Source organism: Phaethon lepturus, unplaced genomic scaffold (genome assembly GCF_000687285.1).
Source record: "Phaethon lepturus isolate BGI_N335 unplaced genomic scaffold, ASM68728v1 scaffold47660, whole genome shotgun sequence".
Lineage (NCBI taxonomy): Eukaryota > Metazoa > Chordata > Aves > Phaethontiformes > Phaethontidae > Phaethon > Phaethon lepturus.
Window position 1 is genome coordinate 36397 of NW_010513605.1, and position 22654 is coordinate 59050.

Sequence of the window (22654 nt, forward strand, 5' to 3'; positions counted from 1 at the left end):
TTCATAACAGTGTGCCATTTAAGCACTACCATTTTTTAGCAACTTATTCTGACTTGTCTGATCCCTATCTCCGATAAGCTTAACTTCTATTGCTTCTATACCTGTGACTCTACTGCCATTGTCTGACTTTTCTGAAAAAAGACGAACCGGTTAGAAGAGAAAAATACTTAACGTCACTATTAGACCAGAAAAATATGTGACGCCAGGGGACATTTCAGCCAGAGCAGCTCTAAAACGGACTGCAGAGTTTTCCATGGATCCTATCGTGTGGTTATTACTAAGGATGGTGTACCACACCTCTGTTGAAATTGCGTTATTTCTGTATGCTGTGCTAGCGCTGGAAAAAATCTGATGTCATTCCAACAGGTTCTGACATGAGGTCAGATGTGATACAGCAGTACCTAATTTCTCTACCCCATGGCATGTCTGACAGGATAAGTCCCCTATGACCATCTGAGGCCACTTCACTTCTTTCATGTCCACCCTCTCCAGGCCTTGGTAATGCTGTGTGTATGGGGAACTCTACCAGGAAGGATGCAAGGATGGGGCAGTTTCTCACACAGATAGAAAACTTTGCTCTTCCAGAAGAGCCTGGTTTGGATTCTCCTACCCGCTGACCTCCTTCTCAACCCGTCCCTTTCAGGCTGTTTTTCCTATCTGGCATCCAAAGTCTAATGTAAACACCAACGATTGTGTCTCTATGTTCTTTGGGTTTTTCCATTTGATGTCACTTGATTTTGTGTTTGAAGCAGTAACTGTCCTTCAGCCTTATTGATCAGTTCTCATCGCACAAAGAGGAGGACATAAAACTGTGTGTGACCTCTAGAAATTGCATTTATTCTGTCTCTGTTTCTCTGTCCCCTGCAGCTGGTTGCTTAGGGCTTACATTAAAACTGAAAATGTTGATTTCTTACGTGGTCATTGTGCAACTCTTCCTTCCTTTCCTAATCCTTCAAGTGAGGGAAACAGCCAGGAGAAGGATATTGCGCATGCTGGGATTTTTGTGCATCTCTCCATGGGTGTGATTAGCAAAATACTCTCTCTCCCTAGATTTACAATTGTAAAATGAGATCAAAATCTGGCCCTTCAAGGGAAGTGTTACTTTTGGAAGTGATCAGAAACAGCTGCTTTCAAAGCCACTGATGCTGGCCGTTTCGGGTAACTGAACAACTGGTCTTAGCAACTTTTACTTGTGAGGACAGGAAGACTTTGCTGAAGTATTGCTAAATAAGGTATCGATTAATCAAAAAAATACAACAATACTCTCAAATTCCTTGGAATGCCATCATTAGGCGGTAATCTCTGACAAGGTTAAATCTAATGTTATGCAATGGCTGTTCCCCAAAGTAGATTCCCTTTTGGTAGTAAAATCATTATCTTACTGTTTAAACATTCAGGCTTTCCTCTCTATTTCACAGTTCATAAAGCACCTTTATGGTGGTTTGTTTTTTCTTCCGAACAGACAAAAGACAGTTTGTTTTTCGTGCTTTGATTAAATCCTACATCCCAGAAGCAGTGAACCTGTGATACTGCTCTACTGTTTTTAATTGTCTCCTTCCATTACGATGCCAGCACTGTATGTCTTTCCTGCGGCCCCAGCGTGATTTTGCTACGTGCCTAGCATTAGCGCTGTTGGGTCTGAGGTTAATGTGTACACTGTACAACTCATTAGCTGCACATTACTATCAGAGCCAAAAATCAACATGATTGATCCAACAGTATGTTTGGGCTTGGGACCGAGACTCAAATGAGGTCTCACCAAAAGCAAAGGTCAGCAACTTGGCACAAATATTGCTGTGCACAGAGAAAGCTTTTCTTCCAAACTGTTCATCAGGGAAGGTACAAATGACAACTAATATGGGTCTCATTAAAAACAAGAAGAGGAAACCCCCTGGAGAGGGCAAGGAGGCTCCCTCGCTATCAATTTTTTTTTCAGTCCTTCCCTTTCCTAAAGCTTGTATTTATGTTACAGTAAAGACAATGTGGAGCTTAAAGGTAGCTGTGGGCCTTAGGGTTTAGGAGACTTGTTAGACTAATTATCTTGATGCGCACTATCAATTCCTGTCCAGTTAAGCAGAGAGGATAACTCTGCAGGCAGAAATAAATCTTCAGAACTGAAGGATCTGGGGGAAGAGAATAAAAGGATTTTTTTTCATCAGCACTATTATTTATTTTAGTTAAAACTCCAGTGTCAAAACATTTCCCATCTTAAAATAACTAAAATAAAACAGACACTAGTTTAAGAGTGGGAGAGAGGACAGGAACGATACAAGAAACCTTTTCAACCGTGCATTTGCTTCAAGTACAGTTCTTACGAGGATTTCACTCATAACTCAAGCACTCTTGCCACAGTCAGGGCCTGAAATCAGTACTTCAAAATATGTTATTTTGCATATGGTATCACCATGTACTTTCTTCCTCAGTAACCAAGAGTGTTGAAAATGCAATTGATACAACAATTAGGCTGTACAGGAAATACTTCCCTGCAGTCTCCAGAGTTGGTGTGTTGCAATATAATTGTCTAATGGCACATTTCTGTAAGGGCTGTCATGGTATTATGGGTATAATTTTATTTTTACAGGATAAGATAATAAGGTAAAAGGCTGGAGTTAATAGCCTTAGTAACCTATTACATAAAGAGAGGTTAAGGATTAAAATTGGACTGGATTTGTAGAGTCTGCATTGAGTAAAAGTCTTGCCACACTGAAAATTATAACACATATAATTTTTCCCTCTCCACTATTTTTTTTTAAACTCTCCTATTCTTCTAAAGGTCAGTCTCTCTTTCCAACAGAGAACACAGCTTCTTCTCAAGGTATTCTTAGAAAATCTGTTTATTTTTCTCTGTTAACAGTTGTTTGGCAAAACGGGATACAAGGCATATATTGCTTCTGCTTGCACCAACAGCGATACTCTGCTCTTCCACAATACCCCTCAAATATTAACCAGCTCATCTCTCCTAAAAGTACTTGTGGGTAGAGACAACACACCTCTGACTGCAAGCTGAGTGGGCAAGCGGGATGGGGCAGCACTATGCAAAAAGATAGGGGAAAAAATCAAATGCTTTCCTCTAAATTTGGGCATTTTTACTAGAAATAGCTCTGCTTTTGCCAGGAGTTTTCTCCACGGGGATCAGCTGAGGATCTTGAGGGGAGAAGGGCTGCAGGGCAGAGAGAAGAGGGTTTTTTACAGCCTATTCTGCTGCTTTCTAATCTATTTATTCATGCCATTAATCAAAAAGTTGAAATGGGAGCATTGTTGTGCTGGAAAAAAAAGCCCTGATGACTGGGGAGACAGGAATTCATACTGGGCAGAGCCTGAAGGTCAGCAAGCCCCTAATAGGCCCCTCCATTCCCCTGAAGGTGATTTTTAACTTCAGTAGATAAAACCAGCAAATGAGAACAAGGTAACTTTGAGCAGAGAAAACTGATTCAAAGTTGGAAAATCTGGGATTTTCTAAAAGAGGCAATCCTTTTTCTTTCAAACTTCTTATATGCAGCCAGTAAGCAGAAAAATGCAGACAAATGAGCACGCAGACAGAGTGCAAGGGCACAGCTCTTGCAAAACACTTTCTCAGTGCCCATCGTGTTGCAGCGATGTGTAATCAGGGTATATCAGCCCCAGGGATGTACGAATAAATCTGTTTGTCCCGTACAGCTGACGTGGGTTCGGGGCCGGAGGCTGAGCCGGGTGTCCACAGCGCGGCTCAGGTCAGTGCGGTTGATGGGGGAGATGCTCAGGGCTTTGCCATTGCTCAGTCTGCATTCGCCCTGCTCTTTGCTTCAGCTGAGTTTGCCCCAAAGTGTTGCCTTAATAGCTGCCTCCCCACCCTGGGCAACCGTTCCACAGCCTCTCCCAATGCCTGGGATGAGCTCCATGCCTTCCCCAACTAACGTGCTGGTCTGCTTTCTCCCACCCTGCATCCCACAGCACAGGCACTCTGCTTTCCTACCCACCACTGCTGACACCCTACTTGCACCAGCGGAAGGAGGCAGAAACACACTGGGGCAGGAGACCAGTTGTTTTCGTGCTTAAGTGCTTAAAAAAATTGGGAAAGGCACCCTCCTCTCCCCACTGATGGCAGGGCTGGATATGGGTTCAGTAGAAGTCTCTGCTTCCTTATGTGTATTATTATGGGGAGGCTCACGTTGCATTTAAATTGCATTTGAAAAACAAGGAGCATCGCTGTCTCCAAGTCCTTCTCTGTCGTCCTTGCAATATTTACTGTCAGAGGCTGAGAGAAAAAAAGGAGTCCTTTCATTTGCTTCTGAAGGAAGGGGATCAAAGCCTTTCTTCACATCATACCTGTATCTTTCCTGCTTTTTTTTCCAATTGAACTTGACTGCAAATATGTTCAAACATGGGTTTTCAAACCTGCAAAGCCCCAAAAGGTGAGCTGACCTGGCACGTGCGCCGGGGGAGGTGGACAGATCCAACTGCAGCTGCCAGGGCAAAAGATGGAGAGGCCCAATATCCTAAAAATTTAGCAAGATCTAGGAAGAAAATCCCTCATCTATCAAAATCTAGAAAGTCCCTTGTCCAGCAAAATCCAGCCCAGCCAAGCAGCAGTTCAGGTCTGGATTACGCAGAGGAAAGGGTTAAGCATCCGCGCTGTGGCAGCCCTGCCTGCAAAGCGGCCAGTGCTCAGGACATCGGGACGTGCTCGCACAGTCACCCCGCCACAGCAGAGCAACCAAGAAAAACAGCTCCTACGCCCCAGGGAGGCAGTGAACCCCCCCCATTTCCTTTTGGCATCCTCTCCTCCTCCCAAGCTACAGCCCATCATTTCCCCTCTCAAACCCTGCCCCGGGTTTGTCAGCAGGACATCTGCAGAGGTCCTTCTCGCAGCAGAGCCACGGGCCACCACATGGATCCCACCTGTGCTCCACGTGCTGGAGCTGCCAGAGCAGGAGTCACATCTCCGGGCTCCCAAGTCCTCCTGATGCAGGAAGGGAGAAGTTAAACAAAACTCCATGGCGGGATGACATTAAAAAGGAACTTCCTCGTTGTTCCTGCGGTTCATTGGAACAGCGATAGCAATACGCTGTATTTTATGGAAAAAACGAAGTCAGTTTTTAGGACTGTGAAATCAAAACGGAGGGAGAGCAGGCAGGGCGTGGTAATCTCTGCTGGGATCCAGCCAGAACTAAGACAACGTTTGTGGGAAGGGCGCGGGGACGCGCAGGGCCCCAGCTTACACTTCAGCCCAATTTCTGCAAGAATAATTCAACAGCTGAAAGCTACCGCAGGCACAACAGTGCTCACTCCCTGTTTAACTGTGCTCCGTAAATATCTGATAGGGTTTTGGTTTTTTTCACTGTAACAACCAAATTGTACTGCAGAAGTATAGACTTTCAAGCTCAGAACCTTCATGCCTTCCATTTACCATCATATTCCTGTAATTTTTCATGATTTATTTAAACTTATTCTTCTTTCCAGTCCCCTTGTACTGAGCACTTCTGCCTGACTTACTTAGATTTATCATTTGCTCGGCTCCCATTGGCATGGGAAGAAATAGCACGTGTGTTATGGATAAAGACTGGCAAAGTCTTTAAAACAGTAGGTGAACGAAATGGCTGTTTTCAGCCTGAGTTTTCCTTGATAAATCCATTTACTGAATGCACCTAAAGCAAGAAGAGAACGATGTTACTGCTGATAAAAGCAGCCTGTGGAGGAACCTCACTGAAGCTGCGAGAGGAAATTAGTCTTTATGCTATTTCAGGTTTACATCTTTCGTAAGAACAGTCTGATCGTTATCCCAGATAATGAAGACTGTTAATGTAATTAAGTGCTCTGTTGTGGTGTTTTACAAAGCAAAGAAATAAGTTCCGGAATTAATAAGCTGCAAGGTTAAGTGACACAGGGCAAAAACAGGACTCTTCATGTGGATGTAAGTGCTCCACAGCAAGTAATTAGCTGGGATTTAAAAGTACGATTTCTAATTTAGGACACACAGAAGATTTTCTGATTTGAGGTATGTGTAATCTCCAAAAGGTCAGATCAATTTTAAGATTATGACCCGCTGTATATTATCAATGATGTGAGAAATTGGGTCCTTCTCTAACCGCTCAACACAGGAGGCCAGGACCAATTGCCTTGCTCTTCTTCCTGGGCACTATAGTCGGCTGGTATTTCCAAACATGCCTAGATAATTAGTAAAGACAACAGAGACTGAAAGAACAGAACAAAAAAACCCCAAACCTGTAAAGACTAGAAATTGCAAAGGAGACCACACTGCAGGAATGTAATTTCCTTGCAAAGAAATGAGGCATTTGAGTAACAGTTTTCTTAGCAAACACCCATGTTTCTAGCAGGTTACTTGCTGATTTGCACCAGGGGTTAAGACACAGTACAACCCAAAACTTGCTGTGGTTTCAGCCTGAACGCACACAGGTGCTTTCCAAGGGCCAGAACACAGACCTGAGGATTAGTACAACCCAAATTTTAATCCTGAACATGCCGCTGGGTCAGCCTGCGCAGCCTGACAAGGCAGCCAGCCCAGAGGAAGAGTTCTATGCTGCCCCACGAGGCAGCCCTGTTTCCAGTCCCTGTCCCTCTGCCACAGGCTCTCACTACTTCTCTTGCGCTGGGATTTGCATTTGCCATAAAACCTGCAGAAAGCTAACGCCACCCCACCGAAAATAACGAGTTTTCTACCAGCGTAGCTATCTGATCTGGCTCACGGTCAGGGAAGCATGGCCATCACCGCGACGGCAGAGCTGGGAGGGTTAAGAGGGCGGCGGCAGCCCCAACCATGGTCATGGCCGTGCCAGGGTTTTGAAAATGCTGCCGAGCAGCTGATGTGCTTCATGGGAAGGTGGTTAAAAAATCAGATATTCACAATGAAATAAAGGCAAAACATTTTAACTACATGATGGGCTGGTGGTTTTCTCGCGCAAAGGCATTTTAAGCTCACTTTGACAATTTGGAAATGATATAAGATTTTAAAACTGAAGCTTCTCTCCTGTTCTCTGCAAACTCATTTGTCTCTGATGAGAATAACAATGCAGCTCTCTTGCTGTCTACTTCTTGCGCTAACCAGTGAACATACTTCCAAAGGAAATGGTAAAACAGAAACACTTTCATTTCATACCGGGGAAAAAACCTCAAATACACTCTTGTGTCATTTGCCTAAATCTTGTTTGGACAGCTTGCACGGTTCACAATCTTGCTGTTATCACTACCTCCTCTGAATTAGAGAGAGCAGGAAGATAAATACAATACTGCAATATGCAGCTCGATACCGAAGAAGATCACCCTGCTGTGACGTGCCCCACACTTCAGCTCTAACATGACAATACGATTATCTAAAGTTTGAGGAGACTGAACAGCCTGTAATGTATTAACACACTTTTCATTTTGGAGATAGTGTCAGGAGCTGAAAAACAACTCCAATTCATTGTGCCGCTTTGGTTATTTCCCCTCCAATACGGGGTGTTCTCTCCCCTCTGATCCCCCCACCAGATCTGTGGGAGCGGCAACACGCTCGCCCTGCACAGGCAGAGCAACGCCAACAGGAACCGAGCGCCGGGCTCCAGATCTGGGAAGAAAAGCCCAGAGAGGCACTTTTCCTGCAGCTTCAAATATTAACACTATAAAAGGCAACTGGCAGCAACTCCTATCTTTAAGTTTCTCAAAGGAGCTTTGAGATCATTTTAAGAAGCTCGCTGCCTGTAGACATTAGACAGCCAGAACGGAGAACAGTCTCTGGCTGCAGAAGTGCTTTTTCTTTCCTCCAAGCCTACGTTTACCACAGCGAGGACAGGGAGAGATGCAGAACTCGGGGTTTTATTTAGGTGTCTTTTATCCTTTACCTGACCCAGCTACAAGCCTGCAGCCTGGCTACAAGCTTCAGCTTCTCCTGAAACCAGTCAGGCTTTTGCTTCTGTGGCTGACTGCTGAATTGGCAAAAGCTACCTTTGCAAAACCACTTTTGCCAGAACACCTTTTTGTGTTTGCATTAAGGAGGCAAAAATGCACATAAAGCTTTTTCCAATGGTATCTTGGTCTATTGGAACAGACATTACAAAGTGATAAAATAAACTACCATTTCCTCAGTGTTTTAGCTCTCCAGTGCGAGAGCTGAATTTGCTCCTCCTGAAGGAACTCAACGGTAAGTGGGTAAGCGTGAGGAGAAAAGCAGCGATGCCCGTTTCAGCTCCTCTGTAAGCCACAGGATGTGCAGAACTATAAAAAAGTGTTGAAAAAGAGAGATGGAAAAGGCATTCCTACAAGGATTGAAAGGATTCCCGGAAAGAAGAAGAGCAATTAACACACACATGGAAAAACTCCTCAGCTACGATGGCGTTACTAACTTCTTATTTTGTCTTTGGTCACTGGAAGTATCTTTACAGGGAGCATTAGAAAAAGGAAATACCTGGAAAGACTAAAACCCACATGTAGCTGTTCCCTCCCACTTAGCATGCTTGTTAACCCCACAGGTCTTGCTGAAGTGAAAAGACAAATACAAGAAAGAAAAGGTGATGGTAGCGCACACACTTAATTATAAACGAGTACTTGACATTTCTCTTAGTTACAGAAAAGTTTTAGGACGCTGGTGACTCCCTTAATCCTTGCCTGGCTTCAGAAACCCTTGTCATAGGTCAAGGTCAGGACAAGGTTAGTGCCTTAATAAAAGAGGGAATATGGCATCTCTAATGATTGCTTCTGGCTGTTTTTCTCCTTACCTATAATAATGCCACAGCAAGCGTTTGCTTTCTTAAAGCGATGCAGAGCTCTTTGCTTTATCTGCTGACAGACCCTTACTGCCCACCCCGGGGCACAGCCAGGGACCTGATGGTGGACCTGCAAGATGGATATTCCATGCTGAAGACCACAAATTTAGGCCTGTCTTCACAGGGAAGCTCAGTGAAGGTGGAAGAATCCTGTTAGCATGGAATTGCATAGTACCTGAGATAACCTACTATTTATTTTAATGTTACCCACCTGAGGGAGGCTCTACTAATGAATCTATTTTTGTAGTACCATAAGGGTTGAAGTTTAGACCTAAGTTTAGAGCAGAGACATATAAAAAATGTCAAACCAGGAAATAGCTTAATGAAAGCAGAGAGTAATCACAGCAAATTACAGTGAAATTTCTATGGGATTACATTTTGCATTCCCCAAACAAGCGGGGGAATTCATCTCACTTAGCGTTGTTCCATTTTGCTGAGAATTCACTGTAGGGATATGCTATGTAAGTAACATAGTGCAATGCCATAAAAGCTGTCTTAAAAATTACAGTCTAAGAGGATTTTCAGAATGGAGTTCAGATTTCTTCCCCTTGCAGTCCATGGAAAAATAGCAAGATATGCTGCAAAATTTCAGAGAAAAAAAAATAATGGTAATATTAGGAGGAATACAAAGCACATGTTTTATTTTGTGGCTACTAATAATGAGGTCCCTTTCTAAACTCCAACATTTAGAAACCAACCAGCAGTGGATGTGATAGGGAAATCCACCCCAGGAGAAGAAAGCTGCTATTCCCAGTGTGCTTCCAAAAATCACTGCAGAATTTAATCTCTCCCCACTGGCAAACCCAGGTCAGCTTTCCACACCCGTGCTGGATCGATAGGTTGAAAGGGCAGTGTGTACGTAGGGGCCGTGCTCCCATGCACCCCAGCTGGAGAGGCAGAGATGCTCTGAACGGCCACCCAGGCAGTACCTGGATGAGAGGTATTGCTAGGCACAATGCTAATGCTGTCACCGTAGCAAATCCACACTTACCGGTTGGTACAGTGCCTAAAGCAAATTCTGAGCCTACTCGTTTAAAATCAAATCATCTCATGGGCTGGCTTTCCACAGGTCACTAGATCTCAAACTACTTTTGAACTGAAAACCAGCTTTCCCTTGCGGCGTAAAATATTTTTGAGTCACTGTGCAAGACACAAGGTAAGAGTTGCAATGACAAGCTTGGCCTTCAACAAAGATCAGCTCAAACGCAGGGTTACAATTAAAGAACAAGCTCCCAGGCGCAGCGGGGTCACCACCTCATGCTCCAGACCATGCCCAGCGGTGGTCGTGGTCATGGACCAGGTGGTCCATGGACCAAGTAACGGGTTACCTCCCAGGCTGGAAGTAGAAGGGAGACATCTCATATGCATGAACAGGAGACATAGCAGCAGGGGAGCGTGAGGCTGGTGTCAGTTTTTGTGACTCATGTCCCATGCCTGAACTTGACAAATCATGAGGTTTTTGATCTCCCAGGGAAGTCTTTGCTAATTGGCATACAGAAGTGAAGACTCAGGGGACCTTCTAGTTTTTGGGTTTTTTTTTTAAAGCATAAAAATTGGCATGTTAAGAAAAGAAAGGTCTTCACGGAAAGCTAAATCAAAACCCAGAACCTCATTTAGCCTCTCCACTTCCAGACAAGGCTGAATTCAGCAACAAAGAGCAAGCGAGAAAGAGAGAGCTTAGAAATGAAAATAAGAATGTTTTCATTACCTTTTCTGCAAGCCAGCCTAGATGCCTAATCTCTCGACTTCCAGCAATCCCTGTTTTACCCAGCTGGTCTCTGACCTCTGCAATCACCCTGGGGATGAGCTCATTGACACTGGAGTGGATGGCATTGAACCAGGCCTGGGCTGTAGCCGAATCCTTACTCCTGAGCACCACGGTGTGCTTGGCATCAGGTGAATGAACTTCAATAAGTCTAGAAAAATGGGGGAGGGGGAAAACGTTATGTTCATTCAGATACCATTAGGCAGCTAAATTTATTACCTCACTTAGTGTTAGCAATGAGCTAAAAAGGAGGATACTACTATCAAGACCTAGCACTAAAAACTTACCTTTACAACACCTGAATAGAGTAGCATCATCTTAACCGAAGCCAGGTCTGTACTGGCATTATGGTAAAGTCCTTGAGAAGGGGATTTGCTAGTGCTGTTGCAACCCCACATCTAGCTTGTCAATAGGAGTTTCAGATATAAAGGCAAGAGAAGCATTCACACATTAACATCCACCAACACGGCAACCACCCAGAACTGCCCGGGAGAGAAGCCGGGAATTAGCTGCTGCCTTCCTTAGCTCAGAGTTTCTCAATGGGTTTATTCTACACATACAGAGCTAAATGAAGACCACCCTCATCCCAAATGAGGAGTTTTGCACTGTGCTTTCAGTGACACCACTAAGCATCAACCAGAAGCCCAGCATAACTGGCCTTCTCCAGGAGTTAGCAATATCCTCAGTGCTCCGTTTAGATCCTGCTAACAGCATCAGCAAGAAAGTACTAACTGCCACCCTATGACTGCTGCTGGCAGGCATCTTTTACAGTTTTCCAAACTCCTGTGGACAGAATTATTATTTTTTTTCCCCAAACACATGCTTACTAGACGATCCTGTGGGCTCCCACCCCACCACTGTGGCTTGAAAAGCACACACGAACACAGCTTTCAGGAAAATGAATCCTGTCCATTGTGGTTATGGGACCTGTACCAACACCTTTGCTAACAACCACAATGAAACAAAAATCCTTTGAGAGGCAGCTGCAGTTATTTCAGCCTTGTTCTCAGTGAAGTTATTAGTGGGGTTTCGTGTGTTCTTTATAGCTTCGCAGGCCAGTTTAACTCAAACATTTGTTAAATAACCCACTAAGTAACAGTCTGGTTTATCATTTAGTGATTATAAAACCAAGCCCTGGTCATTGCGCATCACTCAACTCCATATCACATTTGTGCTTTTTCATTATACGCGTGCCGTGACTGCCCCTGAATGTTACCCACACAAATTCGACCTGAGCCTAAGCACGTACTTCTGTCCTGTGTGTCACTGCCCAATCTCTGGGCCACACAACGACTCCTTTCTGTAGCAGAAAAGTAATTAGTTCAGTGGAATTTATTCAGGTTGAGGTTCAAGACAGTACTGTAATACAAATATTTGTTATGCAATTACAAAATCCTGCAATTTGGAGCTTAACTAACAATTAAGAGATTTTCATTAATTGGTTAAACCAGAGCAGAATCCAGAACAGAGGGTGACTTGATTTGTGCAGCTCTCTGGGGCTGGGAGAGCGAGGACCGCTGGTCTCGTGTTTGTCCATTTTGGAAAGGGGAGGTCTCCACGTAGACACTGCTCTAAAGATAGAAAAGGTCATGATTTTCCAAACTCAGCAGCTGAACTGTTCAGGGTCCTAAATCACTGTTTGGATAGCTTAAAAAGTGGGTTGATTTTTCAGAAAGCGTGGAGCCAACACAGTAACACATGTTTCCTCAATAAAGCTGCTGGAGCTCAGCACTGTCTGAAAATAAAGGCTCTTATTTAGCTGCTCCAGGATGCACCAAGGATTCAACCTCAGGTACCGAAAGAAAAATTCCCAGTCAGATGATGTAGATCTGGTGAATAAGAATATTATGTTTGTAGATAGGCACGTTCCCAATCATGCTTTAATTTTTTCTGAACTGCCAGAAAAAGATGTGTCCCTGACAGTTATGATTTAGACATTTGTGTCCAATGATCATTACAATCACGCACAGCTACCACACCCTGGTCAGTCTTTCCATCAGAAACACTGCTCTCTCACGGCCATATGAACTTGAGTTTTAACTTGTTCTTGTAGGCAGCTGCCAATGGGAACAAACCATATAGGCTTAGATTTTCAAAGTACACTGTGGTAATTGGTGAAAAGTTGGTTATTAATTACAGAGCACTTTTTGGCATGAGGTCTCACGGCACTTCACAAATGAGGTCAGTGACAGCATCCCTGTTTCACCACCAAGAATGGGGGAAGGTGCAGAACCCAGATGAGGGAGGGAACAAGTCAGGAGCAGCACTCAGGATTTTCCGCACTCTACTTCCCATTTTAATCCTTCTTTTAAAGACAAAAATTATTTGAACAGCATTGTTTTTGAAAAATGTTAATGCACTGTATGGATTGTGTGAAACGATGCTCTTTACAGAGCCTGTGGTTTCTATTAAGGGAACTCTTACCTCCAAAGTCCCTGCAAATCATGCCATAAACAAAGCTCCGACCAAGGACTATAAAGACACAGAGGAACATGCTGTTTTTTCAGTTGCAAAGGAACGGTAGCAAACTTGTGTCATTTCATTTTAAGTTAGAGTTGTAGCAGGCTTTGGTTTAAAAATAAATTATCTAGAACAAAAAGAGCTTCCAAGAGCTTTAAATTCTTACTTAAAGCAAGTGGATTAACATACAAACAAGTATTTTGCTACTTAGGCGTTCACCAAGGTGTATTTCCCTTGATGGTGGCTATTTAGATATTTCTACAAGAGTTCTGTCCCCTAAAATAATGAACATTTAGATAGCTCTTAACAACTCTGTTTAAGGGGTTCTAAGCTATGCATATTCTAATATATACACATTCTACTGGAATATTAATATATGTATTCTAGTATACCTATACACACACATACTGCAAATATACTCTTAAAATATCATCCCCCAGTGACTTCTAATGGGGCTCTTTTGGGGACTGCTTGTTGGTCATCAAAGTTTGATGGTGATGCACTAACAACCACAGAAAGTGTACCTCGTTTTCTGAGCTGAGTGACAGGAATATTGGACAATACATGCTACACTTCTCAAAAGTCAGTTCAAAATGGGAATAAATGCTGCATTGACTGCCCTGAAACAGAATTCTTTTATCCACTGCACCGGTCCAGCCCAAGGAATACATCTGCAAGCATTGTTCCTGTGCAAGCTGCTATGTAGGGTACTTTTTTTATTCATACCTTAAGGACAAAAGTCTAAATCTTCAACTGCCTGAACTCTGCTACTGGCTATTTGCTATAAGATCTGGGCACTAAACTATCTTTAAGAAATTGGGCTTATAGATTCCTGTTGAAGATCCAGGACTCCCACCTCTGCAGTCAATTGGGATACTAACAGAAACCTACAATCTTCCTGGAAACCCATGGGCTCTGACCACAATCAGATGCGGAAAGCGCTGCATCCCCATAAACTCCCCTTTCCTGCCTTTCTGCCTACGCTGCTTTGATTCACCAGTCAATTTGGATACTGCTTTTTGTGTAACAGCTGACTGATGCATTTCCATATTTTTTGAAAAGCAAAAAAATACCAGTGACCTTCGTAAACTCCAACACTAAAGCAGTTAAATGTTTCCAGCAGTCCAGCCATTGTAGCTTTGATTTGTTCCTCGGCTAAACTGACCACCGCTTACTGACTTCTGTTTATCTGCAGTTCAGTGATAAAGTTCCCTTAATTCCCCACTGAACTGAAATATTTAGGGCAATGCCACAGCTGTGTTTATTCTCACACTCCAACACAGTTATGTAAATACTGCATATGGAGCTGTTTCTGATAAAGCCCATACCAACCCAAAGGAATTGTATGTTAGCTCTAGATGGCTGCCAAGATGCGCGGCATCTCTCCAGCTTGGCAACGTGTATGAATGATATCACATTTTCTCAGAGATCATTTGGCAAACCTTACAATAAAAGAGTAATTTTCTCTCTCCTTCTCACAGAGTCCCACTGAGCCGAGGAGTGTTTCCAGCATCCCCTTCTCCACCCACAGAACACGGGGGTGATGCAAAACCCTGCACCTCCAAATGCTATGACCTTGCACGTAAGAGGCCAAAACTCCTCCCTCACTGCGTCATCCAGAGCTTTTACGTTACAGGGGATCAGAAGAAGTTAAAAGCAAATGTTTGACAGAGCATACTTATTCCCCATTTGATAAGGCCTCTTTCTGGAGGAGTGTTCATTATCTAAGAAATACCTTTTATCAAATCCCTTGAAAGCACTTCTCCCACCAGCACTGGCTCAGGACCAAATCAGGCACTGATTTACACTTTGTGCCTTTTCCCGGGTCAGATTATGTATTCAGTGACTGATTAAGGTGCGGAGTAAATCCTTTGAAGTTAATGATAAACTGGAGCCAGAGTTAATTAAGTCCATCAGACTACTTTGATTTTGCGCCGGCATAGGCAGGAACAAAACACTCTGCCACTGACTCTGCAAACTTAAAAAGGGCCAAACTGGTCACTCCATCTCCTCCATCATTGTCTGCATGTGAAACCACAGCAAGTAATTTTGTTGATTTCTCAGTGTAAAAACACAGGAACCTTTCCAGCATAAGAGGGGATTTAGGGGAACACAGTCAGAGATTTAAATAGTTGTAGGTCTTGTTATAAAATGAGTAAAACAACTAAAAAACCCTGCTAAGGCTCTTTTTCAATACTAACTGCAGCATCAGGAGATGCACCAGGAATAAAATACGTTACAATTAAGCAATGGAAACTTTGGGTTTAGTCTGCAAGGAAAATACCCCATACAGAGACTGTTAGGCTTGCAACAAATTCCCCAGCATACACTGAAGAAGCATCTTCATTTGACGCACCTAAATAGAGGTGAAAGCAATTTTACCAAGTGAGAGCTATTTGGTAATCAAGTGGAATTTTTCTATGTGAAAGTCTCTCGGTCCCCTCGCTGTCACAAGGGTACTCGCTGTATTAACAGTTACTTGCTGAGTTTCATCTTAGAGTGGTAAAAACCAATGTAGTTACTCGTTTCTTGGGAGCTGGACCAGACTGATGTCCATACAGAGGGTGTATGTATCACTAATGAGCTGTCACAGTTGAGTTCATTTCTATTTGCCACCAGCTGGGCTTTGATAAAAGGGCTATCAGTAGAGTTGTGCCACGTGCACGTAACGAAAGGATCTGGTTCTGTAAGCAACTTGTTCACACCGCTGTGTGCCGATGCTGGCCGACCTGCAGTGCACATAACACACTGCCCTCTCTACCCAGAACAACTACAAAAGTAATAGGTTTTAAATGTCCATGGATGTTAAGGAGCAGAATTCTTTCCCCACATTGCCCAAAAGACCTTTTATCTTTTTCTTGTTTTAATTTTTCTTTTATATTCTTGTTGTGATAGTGGTGAATATTGGTAACACAGGAATACACAGTTCAGCCCTCTTCACAGTGGATTCAGCACCAAACAATGGCAAAAGTGCTTTTTCAGGCAGCTGTGGGGTCAGTTACTTGGGAAAAAAAAAGAATTATTTCAGAGGCATGGTAGGAATTTGATTTAACCTTTAAAAAATGCTGCCTGAAACTTTAAGACTGTAGGATGTTGTGATTGGTGCTTGTCAATAGGTTGACCACAGCTCCCTGAAGCAACTCTTTTCACAGCAAGAGGGAAAGTGGATTAATGCTAGGAAACAAAACATGTTTCAGGCACGAAAACTGCACCTCCATCAAAGCCACAGCCAACCTCAAAGCACCTTCTTCAGCAAAGCAAACCTTCTGCAGCTGGAGCTGCGTCTGGACTAAGCAAAGAGCATCTGATGGTAGCTGGTAATAGTGGGAAATGACTGACTGACTGACTTCAGATTGAGACAAGGGTGGAGTCTCGTGCTGCTGCATAAATAAGAGATCATGGGCTTGGAGAAGAATTAGGTGTCTTCTGAGAAGGAACACCACTGTTGCTGTTGCTGGTAGGCAGTACTGTAGTAGGAACCGGGGAAGGAAGGGGACACAATCCACGAGCATGGACAAAAACTAAGAGGGAAACAGGAGAAATAAGCAAGGCTGCTGATAGATCAACTCTGTCTTGCAGATGAATTGTCACAGGAGAAAGTCTCACTGGAAGAGACAAACAGCAGGTCCACTCATCTAGCAGGATACGTCTCAATGTCTCATTACTTTATACACCTACTTTTTGGCTTCTGTGATCAAGAAATCCCAGGGATCACTACCTAGTTGCCAAGTGAAGCAAATCAGAAGCTGGACTGGTCAACAACCACGACGACAACCCCACAAACTCTCTCTGGGTCAATTATTGGCCGCTGAGCGCTGGGGAGTGAGCTTCTCCTGGGAACCAGCCCCTCAGAGATACTGCTGGCCTCTTGGAGGACAGCAGGCTTGGGTCACCTCCTGGCACTTTTGCTCCTGGCAGTAAACTTGAATAGACTCAGAGATTGATGGAAAAAGTGTACGTAGGTGATGAGAAAAAGTAACAACTTCAGCATAACTCTCCCTGATTCCTACTACAGCAAAATAGGAATTTCCATCAGCTGAAATGCGTGTGAAAGCTGTAAGTGACAACAGGGTATTAAACTAGCAACGTCTGTGTGTACAACTTAAGCACTAAAGCCCATCCTCAGTATCTATCGACACTGCACTGGGGCACCTACGATGGCAGCCCATCACCTGAGGCTCCCGCTGTGGCTGTAATTTGCAGTTTGCTGTGACTACAGAAGGTGCAGGAAAGAGCAGCTTCGAATACACCAGCTGAAAATCCTGCGCGTTGATTAACAGCAGGTCAGGCCAGATCAGAGCTTTAGGACTGAAGTCCAACTTGCAGAGCTGCTGAGAAGCGAGGGAAAGCCCAGCACGGAGCACAGGACAACAGCCAGGCGGGAAAAAGGGTCTCGAGGTTGTCACTGGCTCCACGCCATAACTCAAAGACTGCAGGGACGAGAAGCATGGCAGGAAACTGAAACCCTTGCATATCAGCTTGCTTTGTTTGGTAGATCTCAGGGGTGTTAAAATTGCTCTTGCACATTATTTAGCAGCAGCTTAGATGCCAGCACTTACGTACCTTTACATACAGACACACATGAAACATGATTAACTCTTTGCTCTCCTCTGTCCTGCTCTGCAGCACTCACACTGCTCTTCCTTTCCCTTTAATCAGTGACACATTCCTTGGAGCATTTCTCTTTCCCCATCTCTTCAGTGCTTTGATTTTTCTCTTTTTTTGCAAAAGTGTTCACTAAGTGAAGTCTGCTGCAGTTTTCACTCTCTTGGTTCATTGCTTCGCCTTGTTGGTTGGCTTCTTTCTCCATCACCTTTTCTTAATTTGTTCTCCTCCCTTCCCTGCATGCATTTCTTAAGGCACTTTCTTCTTCTCATTCCCCGTCCCCTGATTAATTTTCAGTTCCTTTGCTCTTATTTCTGTTCCTCAGCTCAATCCTCTGCAGCAGTAGCTGATTGGATAAATCAAAATTCTTTGACTTTTTCAAAACTCGCCTCACTGAAGCAGTGGCTGGAAAAAAACCCAAAATACAACACAAAACCCCACCAGCATATATTCTTTTTCTCTACTAACTCACTATTTAAATATTTTCACAGGAAAGACAGACTTTGGTTAAAAGTTTATTAATCAAAAATCCAGCTGAAAGTATTCTTCCAGCCTCTGTTACTGTCACCTCCACACTACACACATCCTTCCTCGCCACCCACTCACCATGACACATTTTATTCCTGTCAGGTCATGTTTAGTCCCGTTCACACGTAGACACACACATACACAAAGTTTTATTTACACTTACACATCTGCATGCATGCACAGACCTTTTTTTTGAGTAACATGTGCAGAAGCTTTCCTCATTCTTATTCGATTTGTGCTGGAGATGGGAAAGTCACCAGGAGCTCGCCTGTTCAGCCCAGAAGGATAAGGAGGGAAGAAAGCCTCACGTCATTATCTCAGGGGAAAAGATACAACTTGTTTTTCAAGAAAATGAGACAAGACTAATCCCAGATTCACCAGGACCTGCACAGATTGAAGGTCAGTCACAACATGCCATAACTATCCAGTTCTACACTGGTATCTCAAACTCCCCACAGGAAAACTCAGGGGTTTCCGCTGTGTTCCCAGATCTTGGCATGTTCCCCCAGCAATTCACTTCTCAAACTGTTGCCCAGAGACTACAGCGGGTCCTTAGAACATTAGAAAGCTATTTTAACATGACTTAACAGAACAAAAATTAAACCTCAAGTAAATAAAAGTAAAGGAACATCCAAAGTTCAACCTAGTTTGTTGATGTGTTTGTGTAAATGAACACCCTTGAGGTTGCTCTGCAGAAAATGGCCTTTGGGTTGTTTGGTGGGGGTTTTTTTCTTCCAGAAAGCTTAGCTGGTTGTCATGGTTTTGACACAAAAGAGAGAAACTGCTCCTCTCTACAGAAGAGACAGTCTTACAGAGGTGTCTGATCTCAGTGGCCTTCCAAGAAGGCTGAGAAGAAACTGAGGCTAAGACGTAAGTTCATATGACCCAGAGCAAAACTGATGACCTGTTTGGCTGGTGGAGTGTTTCACAAATGATGGGAAATAACTATTCATAATAATGAAAAAAACAAAATAAAAAATTCACCCTTTCTACCTAGAAGCTTTAGAGCTCCAGCTCCTACAGGGTTGGAAAATTGCCCCTTATCAAAAATGCTTCCGAAATGCACCAGCAATTGCAGAGCTGCCTAAAAAGCAGATGATGTAGATGATAGAGGATTGTCAGACAGCCCAGCCTAAACCAATTATTAATTCTAGCAGTTAATTATTTGCCTCAAAACTCTGTTATAAGAGAAGAAATGCAATCTTACAGGTCTCTCATCTGACAACCCTAGTCCTGAATGCATTGACCTACTAAGGAGGGTCCCACAGCCATGCAACTCTTAGAGAGGACATATTAGTGTATCGAGGAGGAGGAGGCGGCAGCTTTCCCCATCGCCCAGCCATTCATCCATCCCATCACTCCACTCCACTCCACTCCACTCCTCTCTCCCACACCCCAACTTCTCCCCTCTCCTACCCTCAGAGTATTGAAGAGGACACTGCAAATGCCTTTTTAACTAAATCATCTAACTTCTCTCAGCTTGAAGAGAGAGAACAGTAGATTAATCTCAGGTGCTGCCTACTTGTTCATCCCTTTCAGTAAAGAGCAGATTTTGAGGGCAGATTAGCAGCTACAGTACTACAAACAGAGTATGACAAGAAACTTCCAACTTTACACAAAAGGAGGATTTGGGTCCATAACGGTTAAAATAGTTGGGAACTAAGGTTAAAAACCCACATTCACCTTGATCTTCAATTCATGACCCTTTGTGGGCAAGGATGTAAAAGGCTTCACAGTGGTAGATCATCCTTCTATAACAGACCATGCACACTGCAATAGCATAGCACAACAGGGTGGTGTAAGGATGAGGGGAGAATCAACCAGAGTTTCACGCTGATTATCGTAATTTTTGTTCTTTTCTGGATTTGAATTACATCCTTTCAAGTTGCTTTACTTTAATGTTGGATTGTTGATTTCTTCCCTAATCTGGTAATCTAAACAGATAATAAACACAGCCCACCAGGAAAAACAAAACAGTAACAAAAATTCTTGATATAAATCAGCACTTTGACTCTAGCAGGCTCAATGACTTCTTCAAAGGACTTATTGATATTCAAATAGTAAACATGTCTGTACCAATAATGACAATTAAGTGCTATATGCCTTTCATCCGAGGATCTCAAGCTGTAGCTCACAACAACACTGTGAATTAAGTACGGTCTCTCCATTTCACAGAGATTTTGTCTACAGCCAGAGAGCAGCTTCATAACAGCACGAGGAGCAAGGCACAAATTCCTTCGGGAAGTGTGGAGGGGGATTTTTTTATACCAGTAATGAGTCCATTATAGTATCTTTACCTTTGTTCTATCCCCGATGCATACATAAGTCCTTTCTCTTTCTTTTGTCCACCTACAACACATGGTAATAGAAAAAAGACCCAAGTTTCCTAAACCAGAGGCCAGTCCTGCCAAATCTGTACTGTCCATTAGGAAGGGAAGGTTTCCACCTCCTAAGGAAGCCCCACAGAACTGCTGGTGTCCACCCAGGGCTGACAGAGCTCCAGCATGCTGCAGTAGTGCCAGCATGGTGATGGAAATGGCCCATCACCTTCTTAATACCAGGTCCAGGGCTCAGCCTTTGCCCAGCACCTCACCCTATCTGCACTTCTACCAGTGGCCAGTGTCATTGGCTGAACCCAGTGTTGGAAAACTCTTAAGAGGCAAGAGGCAAAACCCAAGATAAATAGGACCTGTGTTCTACAAGAGCAACTGTAACTTATTCTCGGTACCATGGTCACTCTCCACGGCAGTGCCCTGCCCTCTGTGAGCCCCACACCAGGTATTGGACTTGGGGGATCCGCTCCCTCATCAGCGGGGAAAAAACCCGGGCTGCAAAGCTGCACACCTAAACCACGCTAGCTCTTCAAGGAGAATCCAGCCTTTGCTTTGTATACCAGTGGCTGCTTGTGCCTGGCAACATCGAAGTACGGTCCTGTTTACCAAGCAGGAAACAGGCAGGGTGGAGGCATGAGCCAGCCCACGCTTTCATCAATAAGATGTCCAGACTCTTCTTCACTGCCTAATACTTGCCTCCCCGCCCCCTCAGTCACCCTTAAATTATACCAGCATGAGCTTGAAAAGATGCGGGAGCTAAATGTCTTTCATTCTTGAGGAGAGGAGAGGAGAGGAGAGGAGATTTCAGTTGGAAGGGACCTACAACAATCATCTAGTCCAACTGCCTGACTACTTTAGGGCTGACCAAAAGTTAAAGCATGTTATTAAGAGCACTGTCAAAATATCTCTTAAACACTGACAGGCTTGGGGCATTGACCACCACTCTAGGAAGCCTGTTCCAGTGTTTGACCACCCTCTCAGTACAGAAATGCTTCCTAATGTCCAGTGTGAACATGGACATTAAAGAAAAGTAGTTGTGCTTTGGATCAGCAGTGAAACCGGGAGTGCTGGCAAGTCCCAAACTACATGCCATCATCTTTCACAGACCTTTACTGAAAAGGCGTGGAGTTTCTACTAGTACTCCAGACAACACCTACATAAATAATCAATCAGCCTCACAGCTGAAAATGCATCAGAAAAACATTCAGGAAGTCAATTTTTGGACAGTGCTGTCCTATACTAGTGTCACAGATCCCTGACTTCTACTTAAAGATGTTTGACTTTTTATTTCATCTTCATGCTCTTCTGCTAACTTCCTACTTCATTATCGACATTCATGGCTCAAGTTTTTTGGCACAAGGACTAGTTTTTACTATGTCATATTAAATCTGGTTGAAACTCAGTTTTGTTTTCATGCCTTATTGTAACAAAAGTAAATACATCCAAATTCAACAGAATTTGTTTTATAATTAAGATTTTGAAATGCCATTTCAGAATCACACAGGGATATTTCACGCTTACATAGATTACATGGTTATAGACCAATTACAATTCAAAATGTTAAATCTCACTGACCCTATTACTGTGCATTACTGACATATTATTAAATAATGTAAGATTTTTTTTAAAGAATGTCTGCAAAAGGAAACTGTTTGGGGAGTGACAGCTTTGCAATAAATCCTGCAAATATTTCTGTCAGTGAATCAGTACTTCCCAATGCAAAAAAAAAAAAATTAATCAGAGTAATGAAGCAGCTTAAGTCTACAGATGCCTTTGGAGTAAACAGGTCTCAGGCTGCCTTGCACCTCCCTGTTGTCCTGGGAAGTTCAGGTAATCCCCAGCTCAGTGCACAGAGCCCAGAATGGATGGATACCAGCCAGTTCCTCTGCCACCTTTAAAAAGTACCTGCTCAATTTTTCCTTCTGATCATAATGCTCAGTCCAAGCCTGAAATGGACAACAGATAGGAAAGTTCCTTATCTGTTTCTCCACGTGTCCTTATCTGTCCTCCATGTGTTTTCTCCAGGTGTGAAGCCTACGAACTGCTCCCGTAACTTGCTGCGGCGCTGCCACCGTGTGCAGCTGCCAGCCGGCACCACGCTGCTGGGAATCTGCCTGGGTTCATTTCTCCTAGCTTCAAAACCAAGGAAAACCTTTCCAATCAGAGGGCCAAATCCTGCCAACGAGTAACTCGATCCTTAAGGCTGGATTCCTGCTGAAGCTCCCTGT

The 22654-nt window shown here is 43.6% G+C and overlaps 1 protein-coding gene across 1 annotated transcript in view; it reads right to left on the bottom strand.

Moving 5' to 3' along the window:
• SNTB1 (syntrophin, beta 1 (dystrophin-associated protein A1, 59kDa, basic component 1)) overlaps positions 1-22654 on the bottom strand; it is a gene marked incomplete at its 5' end in the record, with an annotated part of 53713 nt that overhangs the window by 27397 nt on the left and 3662 nt on the right. The window contains one exon of the mRNA XM_010290395.1: positions 10444-10651. Within this exon, the coding sequence (XP_010288697.1) occupies positions 10444-10651 (208 nt within the window). The remainder of the gene's footprint in view (positions 1-10443; positions 10652-22654) is intronic.